The sequence below is a fragment of the Caloenas nicobarica genome, chromosome 16, assembly GCF_036013445.1.
Source record: "Caloenas nicobarica isolate bCalNic1 chromosome 16, bCalNic1.hap1, whole genome shotgun sequence".
Taxonomy (NCBI): Eukaryota; Metazoa; Chordata; class Aves; order Columbiformes; family Columbidae; genus Caloenas; species Caloenas nicobarica.
Window position 1 is genome coordinate 10,860,410 of NC_088260.1, and position 11,837 is coordinate 10,872,246.

Here is an 11,837-nt window from a genome sequence, read left to right on the forward strand (position 1 = left end):
GTGTTTGGCTCTGTCTTGTGCTGGTATCTGCTTTCCTCTTGCCCTGCCATGTGTAACATCAGTGTGCTTTATGCCAGGGAAAAAGCAATGCTGGAAGGGCTGTCTGCCTCCCCCAAGGAGTGAGCACCCCTACCTAAGCTGCCATGAAATGCAGGTACTTCAGCCCCTTCAACAGGAAGGGATGTCACCTTTTCTTGTGCAATCTCCCTTCTCCATTGAATTTAGACTGCTTGGAGGTGTTACAGATTCAAGATTTGCTATGCTGGACTCCACGTGCTATTGAGTAGCTCAGTATGGGGTTCCTTACAGTAAGCTACTCCTTACTGAATAGGTCCAGTAAACACTTTGAGCCGCAGAAAAAAGAGACTTTTAATGAAAAATAATTCAGTGTAGTGACTGATCTGCACCATGAAATACGAGGCTAGTCAAAGCAACTCTGCTTGAGCCTGGGTCCACTCAGGATCCTCTTCTGTTTAAAAATAAACCCCCTGAAGCAGTACTTAAATTCATTCTGACTTACTTGCCTCTCTGCTGAGCATGGAGTTTCCCAGTATACCCTGCTTGCTTATTGGAGACAACTTAATAAACCAGAAACATAAGGAGGCTTGTATTAAGCATCTGTACAGATAAAACAAGGAATTAAAGACAAGCTAGCCCACAGTGTAATGGCTATAGATCTCTGGCCTGGCAAAAGCAGTGAATCTTGCCCAGCACACTTGTTCCAGTAACTTTCTTCAATCATTAGTCTGCTTTTCTTGAAACCAACATTGTTCTTATGCGAACGGTCCCAACAAATAACCATTCAGAAAAATCTCTTCAAATCAATAATTAACAACAGATCTGCCTCTCTTCTAAGTATGTTGTTGACCACAAAGGATGTATTTAAAGTAAGTGATTTGAATATAAGTGAATGGTCAGCTCATTCTTGCATAAAAACATGTTTCTCTCAGATCAAAGCCAGGGAGTGCTTGCTAGTTCTGTGAAGTTGTCCTGCATGTCACAGTGCAAAGTTAGAAACACGACTCCTTGAACTGAAATATTACCGAAAGGAAGGGTTTGTGGCTAGCAAATAAAACCTCCTTTGGAGATTTGTGGTATGGCCAATCATTTTCTTGCTGTACCGGAGGGATTGACTGAAACACCTCATTCTTTGTAGCAGTATGTTGGCACTAGATGCTGAGTGAATATAAGAACCTGGTGATTGAGGGCCCCTCTGAGGGATGCCGCAGCAGCCGAGTGTTCCTCTCTAAACACAAAGAGCTACTTCAGTGGTGGAAGATGACACGCTTCTTCCTGCCACTGAAAACCAATTTTCATTGCAAAAACTACCTGAGCTTGACATTGTGAAATTACTTCCTTATGCTCCATGTACCAGAAAAGAAGCCCAACTGAACCTGGAAGGATAAGGAGATACATCCTCACCCAAGCTACATGCAGCAATCAGCTACAGGAGCCCAGAGCTTGGTCGCAGGAAATGTGTGGGAAAGCCATCTGGTGAAGCCGCTTAGCAACAGTGTGAAAGTCTTTTTTCATTCACTTCCTGACAAAGTAGTAATATGTTGCCTTATTATAGGAAAAGGGCTGCTTGTTATTATTATTTGCATTAGTAGCTCCTAGAAACCCAAAGGTGGGGACAGGACTCTTGCTGTGTTTGGTGCTGCGGGCACATGTAACAGGAGACCTTTCCCTATACTCATTCCCCCAACATTTTGTAACTTAAAAGGACAGAAAACATAGGATTTTTTTTTTTTCCAAATGGGGAGCTGAAACAGATGGGAGAGACTGAAGGAGCTGGAAATGGAACATGCAATTCCCAAGCCTTGACTTTCTCAGCAAAACTGTACTTTGACTCCTATACTTTATCTTTGAGCATTTATGGTGAGTGGTATGTTCTCCTAGGTAAAATCGGCATTCAGCTTGGTGTGGACACGCTGCTGAGAGTTACTATTAATACATGCTTTGCTGTGCTGAGGCAGGGGGAGGGAAATCAAATCAACATGCAGGAGGGATTTTAATCATCACTTAGCAAATTAAAAAATAAAGTTCTGTGGAGATCTTAAACTTGATCTTTGGCATCTGAATCATGTCTTTCATGATAAGCTCCTAGTCCAGCTCACCTAATTTCCCCATGGTTTAATACTGTGATAACCCCAGACAGTATCTCAGTTCTGCCAAAAGCAGAGAACCACACAAAAGGCTGTATTTCAAGAGAAGGCGAAGTTCCTTATAGCCTACTTACTATTATTAGATATGTAAAGTTCTCCTATATCATCTCATCTGAAGACCTCAAATCATTTTATGGACCTTATTTTAGCCTCTTGGCAACTCTGAGGCAAGACAGTTATCCGCATTTTTAGAGACTGGAACAGACTTAAAATCCCCATCCTTGACTTTTCCTTATCAGCCTTTGCCAGAATTGAGGATGGATTTTTTCGGTCCCATGCTTTAATTGCAAGATGGAGCTTTCCAGGTCCCTTTGCCACCCTTGTGTGGGTGTGTGGGATTGTGTGCTTGGTTGGTTAGCATTTGTGCCAGGTTTAGACTGGAAAAAAGTATGTGCTTGGGTTGGTCTGTCATCTCCAGGGAATCAGGGTTTAAAAAAAGTCCTAAAGCTTAATTAGTTGGTGAAAGAATATCACAGCAGCAGGAAAGGGGAGGGGTAGGATGAAGGAGATGGTGGATGCTGCCGTGCTTTGAGGTAAAAGGGGCTGAAGCCCAGGGACTCCAGAAAGAGCAAACAGGACCACGCAGGTTGGTGGCTCATGAAGCTGAGACTGTCATTTGGCACACACAGCCAAGTGCCAAGGGAACACCTTCCCCAGGAGAGAGATGCTCAGGGATTGTGAAACTGGGCCATGAGGTGTTAATTGCTAAAACCTGTAGAAATTAAAATTTAAAGAGCTAGTACCTACTAGTGTAGAATGACTCGTACCAGAAAGCAACTTGTCTTTCTGTCCTGTGAGTTAAGCCTCTAATACACAGTGTCAGATGGGGCTTTCATTGCCTTACCACAGACTTCTCATAACCCCCTCCTCTCAAACTCACTGTGATGCAAAACGCAGGTGCAAAACACAGAACCAAGAGTGCAAGGAGGCTACCTGCAACGCCTCAAAGTTCACAGAAGCTGTAACACCGCTTCTTTGTAGAGTTTTTCCTCTCCCAGTGCTCAGTTCATGATCCTTAGCAAGACTCCAGCCTATAGCAATACTGCTGTAGGCAAGTACATCCATGCAGCTGTATCTGTCCTTTTTATTTATTGAAAGCCTAAGTAATAACAGGAGCCAGAACTATGTGGGTGCAGGGTTTAAGCACTACCACTGCCTCAAGGATTACGTGCATAACCTCTTCAGAATAAGAGACCAGACAAATGAGACTGCGATTGCACTATGGAGCAGGAAATGTGGAATACTAAGCACCCAGTAATGAAGTGTTAATATAATGCTGAGATTTTAAAAAACCTCAGCCAAAACCCTGGGTGAATGACGACAGACCATTCCAACCTCTGTTTTAATTTGCCCAGGTTCTCAGGGGTCTGTTTACACCCGTGCTATATTTGAGACACTAGCAAGTTTTGGCCAGGTAACAAACTCAATGAGCACCGAATTGTGCCTTGGCAAGCAGAAGCTGTCTCTGTCAGTCTGTGGTGGAGAACAACAGTCTTCTTCTCTGAGCTGGGAGCAGGGCTGGGCTGGAGCAGTGAGGGCAGCACCAAGACTCAACTTTTTCCCATGATGTGGCAGTTCTGGAGTGGGTAGGTGAAGACTACTTCTGGCAGCAACAGGGAGTTAAGGGAACAAAGCCCATGCTTGGACACTGCATTCTGGTACACCTAACTTGGTGGTTCCCTTGCGTGAGGCTCAGCTGAGTGGCTCTCTGAGCATCTGGGCTGCAAGAGGCTCCTGTAGCACAAATGTCACGTGAGGGTAATCCCGTGTGGTTTAAAGCCCAAAGCAAGCTGTCTGGTTTTCCTCTCCTATCTCGTAGACCACTCTTTCAGTTTGTGCTTATGCTGGGACAACAACAAATCTTACATATCCCAGCCAGTAATAGAAATCATGCATACACAGAAAATCACAGAGCGTCACCCAATCTGATGGGAGACAGGTTCTTAGCCCTGGATAAAAAACTTGACACAACATAGGAGCTCTACAAGGTCTTGGGTGGAATCTCTCATCCATGTTGTACGTGAAATATGCTCTGTCCAGAGAAGAGGTGAAAGATCCTCACTAGCTCATCTGCTACACTTGAGAGTTATTGCTCTAAAAACATGGATAAACTTGTTCCTGAGTTAAGGAAGTTACAAGTGGTGGTGTATTTGTTTGGTTTCTTTGTTGTTTTTTTTCTTTTTTTTTAAGACAGTTAAAAACCAAATCTACAGACTAAGTGGCTTTTTAGTACTTGACAAGAAAATCTATAGCAGAATGAGGAGTGATTTCTTTCAGTGTCAGTACAGAGCGTTACCCAAAACCTGCTCTTCTCACCTCCAGACACCCAGGAAAACTGTATACCTAGATTGAGTGAAGACAAGTGAAGAGACCTGTATACGTGGCCCATTCCAGAGTCTTCTGGTCCTAGTGTTGCGATCGAGGTTTTAACCCTCCCTTATACAATCCCTTTGCCAGCCCCAGAGACTCACCTCTGACAGAACCTAGTCTGAAATGCGCTCTTCCAACATTATGTGGGCCTCTTTGGCATGAGTTTGTGGTATGTGGTTTTGCTCTATGCCATTTTGAGGATAAGCAACTGGTGAAGAAAAAAATGTTTTCATCTGCCAGAATAACTCTGTTCTCAAGCATTAAAATGATGATTTGTACTAACTGTCCAGTGGGCAGAAAAAAACCAAGGTTCTTAATTCCAGAAGACAGGTTAACTTCTGGGGGGGGAGGCAGAAACTGTTAAGTCTTTTGCTGTCAAAGACACCCATGCTGGAAGTAATCAGTCAATTAGGCTGATTTTGTAGCAGCCTCACTATAAATCCGCTTTCATTCAGAGGCAGCTCTTTGCTGAAGCATGCCATTCCATGGAATTTGAGTAGGTTCTCACACATCTAACCATGGCAAAGTTATCTGCAGGGACACACCATCTTACAGTGACATGGTATGTTCAATTCTACAACATTATAGCCAATGTATGTCAAAAAAGGGAGGCTAGCAAAAGGCCTGTCACCTCACTGTCACAGATAAGCTTTTTTCTTGTGTGCCACAGTTGTTCAGCCTACTTGTAAATTAGAAATAGATTTTCTAAATCAGTTTTAGATACAAAAACAGTTGAAAGAGACATCAATGCAGTACATGACCAGTTAAACCAGAAACATAACTGCTTTGCCAATGAAATGCAGCGCTCCTTAAAGGTGTAAAATTCAGTTAAAAGGTCGCATGTTTTATAGGGACACCTGTGTAATCTGACCAGATGCAGAACCTCCTTTTTTTTTTTTACCTCAAGAAGGAAGTTTTCTGCTTGTTTGCCTGAAAGGTGGTTTATAGCAGAGCTGCGAGCCTTTCCCATGGCCAAGGCAGCTGGGTGCCTGCCCTCACCGCGCCGCGGTCACTCACCCTGCTGAGCTGGTCCAGGAGTCTTTGGTTCTGTTCGGAGAGTTCCTGGACGGCCCGCGTCTTCTCGCGGTCGGCTTCGCGCAAGTGAACTTGCTGCCTCTCCAGCTCGTCCTGCAGCTGCTTCACGTCGCTTTCCAGCTCAGACACCCTTCCTTCCCATTCTCCTTCTTTGTTCTCAAATCGCCTCCTTAGTTCATGTTTCTCTTGTTCTAGGTGCTAGATAACGGGGGAGAAGAGGTTAGGAAGAGAGGAAAAAAGTGAACACAGCCTCCTTTTCCTCCTCTATGCTTAGGGCTGAAGCCTTTAGTGCAGGAAAGAGAATGGTACCAGAGTGTGATGGTTCCATGGAGGTGGTAACTCCTGTCAGGGCAGGTCACTGGCACTAAACTTGCTTTCTGTTTCCAGCAATTGGTCTGTCCTTGGCCTCTGTAGATCAGCACATTGAATTTTTACTGAAACAACTGCCAAAAGAGTAAAGTGGGCTGCATGTCAATAGGCACAATATATAGGTCAGGCAGGCCAATTGATTTGGCAGAGCCTAGCTTAACTCCAGAGCAATATTTCAGTGGGCAGTGTCATAATTCTTTTAAAAATTGCCTTTATAGTCAAAACTACACAAACTGTATCCCTACTGCTGATGAGGAATCTAGATGAGGCATCTTTTTTCTCATATGGGCCTTATGAACAACAGTTGAATCATCTATCCATTTGCTCCTTCTATTCCTGACCTAATTAGTTGTCTGGTAGTTTGATAGTGCGCAGTAACTCTATTGTTTGATGAAGTCTGCTCTGGAATGGCAAAGGATGCAATGAAGTAGTTTCTATAGACATTACATACATGCATGTTCTGGGTTACAGGTTTTTTAGAAACCACTCTCAGTTCTGGAGACTCTGCTCTGGTTAGGACTGGCTGGAAAATGAGGGACAGCACGAACCCAGTGGGACTTTTGCATGTTTTACAGGCTCAGATAAATGAGGGCTTGACTGAAACAGAGCTGCAAATCAGGTCAAAACAGATTTATGTTGTGCCTGTTTGAAAGAATCCCAGCTCTGAAACTCTGAGCTTGAATTTCCCCTGGTGACTAAAGCCATCCACACACTCACAGAACAGTCACACATTGGGGACACGGGTATGTCCCAAGATTAGCAGGGAAACCTGAAGAGCAGGAGCCCTCTCTTTGTTGGTTGTCTTCTGTCCCCTAGAATAACCTGCTAATACTCTCTATCAGATTCACCAGCCTTTTAGGAATGTGTCTTAGCAGAGAACAGAAACCTGCTGGGCCCAGTGCTGGCAGCACTTGCTCATTTTTCCCAGGGTATCATCCCCCAGTGAGCAATCCCCAATGGCATTTATGATAGGAGGGGAAAATAAACCTGCCAGGAGGAAAAGAAAATTGCACTGCATTTATGTGAAGTGGCTTTTTATTGCTTGTTAGAAACACAGGCTGTGAGGTGGCTGTTTCCCCTGGGTGCATGCTGCTGATGACACACAGCCTCCCTTGCAGGGTCTCTGCCTCCTGCCCAAGCAGGTCTCAATGTCAAAGCTCTCCACTTCTCCAGCAGCCCTCTGGCCTGTGTTATTGCTAATCTTCCGCCTCTTTTGCTCTGCAGAAGATGCCCCGTTTTCTATTTCTTGATCTTATCTCCAAATCCTTTCCTATGCTCCTTCCAGCGCAGTGTAGCAGCACCCTGCTTGTGTCCTTCCAAATCCTTCTGCAAATTCAGGACTTTCTGGAAAACCCTCAAATGTGAGAGAAGGCTGATTAAAAACACTGGCCCAAAGCAAAAATATTTCCTTGTGTTTCAGACACTGAGAGTGAGCACCACTTGCAAATGAGAGAGCTAAATATTATTATAATTATTTTTAATGCAATAGGTAGGCATGAGATCCCAGCACCAGGCCCATGAGAACCAGTGCAAAGAAATCTTGTTTGTAGCCTAAGTGTGGCTGGAGCAGCCACAATTTCAGTTTTAGTGGCACACTGAAAATGCTGTCTTTTATAACTCTGTCTCCTTCACTGCTAGGAAATGTTTAGAAAGATCCAGGGCCTTCTCTAAATGGAAGATAAAACTTCAGCCGGCTGAGGAGCAGCACTGCAGCCAAAGTTCCCCAGACATACTCAAATGTGATTTAGAAGCCACAGATAAGCCCTGTCAATCACTAAAAATCCGTTTTAGTCCTTTACTGCAAAAGAAAATCCACACTACATATAGCTTCAATAAATGGCTGTCACAAAGGCTGGAGTTAGAAGGAGATGAAGAATATCAAGTTTGTTCTCTTGGCATGGAGAAACCAGAGCAGTGCAGTGGGGCACAGAAAGGCTGTTGCAAAGACGGGGATAAACCAGAAACCAGCTGGGACGTGCTGACCGATTCCTTCTGCCTCTCCCAGCAGCCGTCTCCCCTCACCTGCCCTGTCTCCAGCACCTGCACAGCTGCAGATCTGGATAGAGACTTTTTGCACGTAGTCATGACAGGGCAAACTGCTCCCCTCAGTAGGGGAGTTTCTTGTTTCCCAAGTGTCTTTCTGTCCACCAGCTGCTCACTGATTTTTACACAGAAGGGCTTTTCTAGAAGACATTTTCTTCTGAAAGCAGCTTCTCTTGAAGTTAACTGAGCTGGGCCAGTCCTCATTTAAAAAGATGACAGCAAGGGGGAATTTCCCAGCGCCAAAGAAGGTCCATACTTTAAAGTGCTTGGCCAGGGCAGGCTTCTCTGTGTCAGAGGAACAGAGGTATGAGCTGGTTTAATCCCTTACAGAGGATAAAACTAACTAGGATCACATATCAGAATTTATTACAGGGCCTCAGTTCCATGATTAGAAATTATTTTGAATTCAGGCTGTGAAGTGAAAGACTTGCCAGAGTAGGTGTATGGTAGGAATGCTGCACTTCAGTAATGAAGCCCCAAAGCTAGAACACATTTAGTCTTGAGGCAAAGCCCCGGAGGAGCAGGCCAGCACACTGGCTGCTGGGAAGTGGAGAGGCTTCACTGAGCTTTTGTAACCGACTTTGACCTGTTAACTAGGAGAAAACTGCTCCTACGTAATACTTCAACATCACTGTATCAGGTGCAATTGTCACCCAGGATCTCATCTGAGCCTTTGCTTCTGGTCATCATCAGAAAGTTCTCAGCATAGGGAAGGAGGTAACAGATGTAGGTCCTTCCTCCCCCTGCTTCTCTGAAACTGAAAAGCTTATTGTGAAATTTCATTCACTTCAGTGGTAACAGGAGGAGGCCAACATCTAATCTGCAGAGGCTAGGATTACCAGGTTTGTGTTGTAGAAGATTAATGTTCAAGTTTGATTTTTTTGAGTGAAGTAGCACGGTCTTAGATCTGCCAAACCCCGTGGAAAAAATCTGACCCTTAAGTAGGTATCCATCTGACAGGAGTTAGCGTTATCCTGAAAAATAGCAATCTGTTATTCAACTGGAAAGTCAGAGTGATAGTAAAGGGATGGGAAGATGTAAACAATTCGCTGTGTTTATCATCCCTCATTCACCTTCTGAATTGGCCCACAAAAGCAGAGGTAAACATTTGAGGGATGTTATTTAAAGTACTATTAATATAAAGTCATAGTCCCCCCCCCCTCCTTTTCATCTTTACATTTTGCAAACAACAAGTTGTATTTGAGATTCCCAAACTCCCTAAAAAGCAGCTCAGCAAGTACTTAAACTTGTGCATTTTTCCTTTAATGGTAGTAAAGGTTCTACTCCAACTCATCGGGAGAACCACGTCAGCACAATGCCACATACGTCTGTTCTTGCTTAAAGATCAACCTGCAAACATTCGCTGTGGCAAATTTTAATACTCTGGGAAATTCTAATCTGATAAATTTGAGCAAATGTCACCTTCACTTATTGTTTATATCAGAATAGTAATTGCAGAGAGATTTCCCTTCAAAGAGGAAGGGATCAACTAGGGTAAAGTGCTAAGTTTAATACCAGAGAGGAATTTTCTCAAGAGAACAAGGGCCATACACTAATTTCACGAATAATCCTGTATTTGAGAAATCTAAGTCTGTGAGGATGGAACATAGGAATATGCAGGACTGTGCAGAAAGAAGAGGTCTAGGGCTGTGACTTGAAATTTGAATGTTAATCCAGCACTGTTCAAACTCTTTCCAGAAAGGTAAGAGAGGCTTTTTCTCAGCTTTCTAAACAGTATTACTTGCTGGGAGAATTAAAATTTCAAGAGTATATTTGAGAAAAGGAGTGGGGGTATAATAGTAGCTCTGTTACATAGTTGTGCAAGAGAGTTGTTCCCAAAGAAGCTGCCTGCACAAGCCTTTTTCTTTGTAATAGCTCTATTTCATTCTTAAAAATCAATAAAGAGCTCAATCCGCTGAGCTCCTGGCAAACAGCTTTCTCCAGATACCTGTAGGTATTTTTCAGAGCAACCAGTTAACAGAGACGTATCATTAGGGCTTATCTCCTGCTATGCCTAATGCCTTAGCTGCAACGGCTTAAGTATAAGGGTTACATACGCTCTGTAGCTCAGTACCTGCTGTATAAATATAACTTCTGAGGCATTTCCATGACGAGGTGAGCCGAGCACAGCGCACGTCTCCTCGTCCAGGTGGTACCTGGGTCCTGGGGCAAAACAGCACCCAGAGGAACCTCTTGAAGCAAGGTGCTTGCAGCCTGTCCCCAGGCCGATACACCAGCTCGCAGCCGGGGACGGGGAAGAGCAGCAGATTTGCCTCCCCCAGGCCTTAGAGGGTTTGCTTAGACCCTTTCTTCCCTATCACGGCCATAGGGCGTTCCGTGGGCTGCCCGGCTGGGCCCCTGTCTGCCGCCCCCGGGAATTGTCGGGGAAGGCGCCGCTTTCCGCGGGGAGAGACCGCGGGGCGGCCGGTGGCCGCGGCCCTGAAGCGGGGGCCCTTGCGGAGCGCCGCGGGCCGGGGGAAGGAGGGCGGCGGGGCCTCACCTCCAGCTTGTCGGTGAGCTCCTTGTGCATCCTCTCGTACTGGCGGCTCATGTCCTGGTTGCGCTCCAGCAGCGCCTTGCCCAGCCGCGCCGCCAGCACCAGGTCCTTCTCCTTCTGCCGGATCAGCGAGAGCAGCTCGGGGTCGCGGGCGGCGGCGGCGGGCGGCGGCTCCGGCGGTTCCCCGGCGGCGGCCAGCAGCGCCAGCTCCTCCTCCAGGGCCAGCTCCAGGGCGGCGGCCCCGGCGGCGGCGGCGGGCGGCTCCATGCCGCCGGCGCTGTCCGCCTCCGCCGGTGCTGACCCGGCGGCGGGCAGGCGCAGGCACGGCGCCGACATGGCCCTGCGCGCCGCCGCCGCCGCTCCGCTGCGCCCCCCGCGCCCGGCCCGCGGCTGCGGCTGCTGGGCGGGGAGCGCCGCCGCCCCCGGCCCCCGCCCCCCGGCCCCGCCGGCGGCAGCAGCGCCGGCGCAGCGCGCTCATGGGCGCGGGGACGGGGCCGCCCGGAGCGCGGGCGGGGGGACGCTGTGTGTTTGCGTGTGCGGGTCTGTGCTCCTCAGCTGCGCACGGATCCTGCTGTGCTTGCTGCAGCCGCCTGCTGCGATCGGGTCTCGCTGTTTGTGCTGCAGGCTTGGGCCAAAAATCCCCTCAAAATATTGGAGTCTCCCGAAAAGCCCAAGGAGGCTGCTTAGCCTGCCCGAAGGGGCACAGAACTTCCTTCTTCCTCGCTACCAGCTCCTCCAGTTTCCTAGCCGGGCTCTTTTAGCTATAAGAGCAGCTCTCGAGATCTTTCTACTCAGTAGTTCACCCCTGGAGAGTTGACTACAGCTTCCAACAACCACCGGGGCTTGCTTTCAATTTCAGATTGTTTAGGATATTCCCGGATAAATTGTCTTAAAAGCAGCCTCAGTGAACGTTGGGAGTTGTAGTTAATTTTGCTCATAGTACTTTTCTCTCTGGGACGAGACTCCATTGGGAGCAGGACTGGTTGTTTTTTCAGTTTTGGTTTTATTCACTTTCTCCCCCCTTAGATCCAGGCATCACTTTGTACTTCTTGCCACAGGAGGGAAGCTGAGGCAGAGGCAGAATAAGGTGGGGTAAAACTATGTTCGCATTTGCTAAGACGGTGTTTCCTCGATTTCTGATTATGCTTTAATTTCAAGTGAGGCTTTAATAGTGATTGAACAGAACCATTTTTAAGGAAACCTGTACTTTTGGCTCCCAGATTCTGCAGAAAGAAATGATAAATTTTCCGGCTTTTCTCTACAGACTCTGCTTCTATGGGGCTTGCTTTACTTCCTCCTACGGAAGATACACTTAGACTGTGTTGATCTGTATGCAACTGCCGCAACGCATCAGTCCA

General features: G+C 46.5%; 1 protein-coding gene across 1 annotated transcript in view; it reads right to left on the bottom strand.

The window, feature by feature from the left end:
- BICDL1 (BICD family like cargo adaptor 1) overlaps positions 1 to 10,815 on the bottom strand; it is a 44,909-nt gene extending 34,094 nt beyond the window's left edge. The window contains exons 1-2 of the mRNA XM_065646639.1: positions 10,483 to 10,815; positions 5,553 to 5,768 (exon numbers count right to left, since the gene is read on the bottom strand). Of these exons, the coding sequence (XP_065502711.1) occupies positions 5,553 to 5,768; positions 10,483 to 10,815 (549 nt within the window). The remainder of the gene's footprint in view (positions 1 to 5,552; positions 5,769 to 10,482) is intronic.
- Positions 10,816 to 11,837: the final 1,022 nt, after the last annotated feature.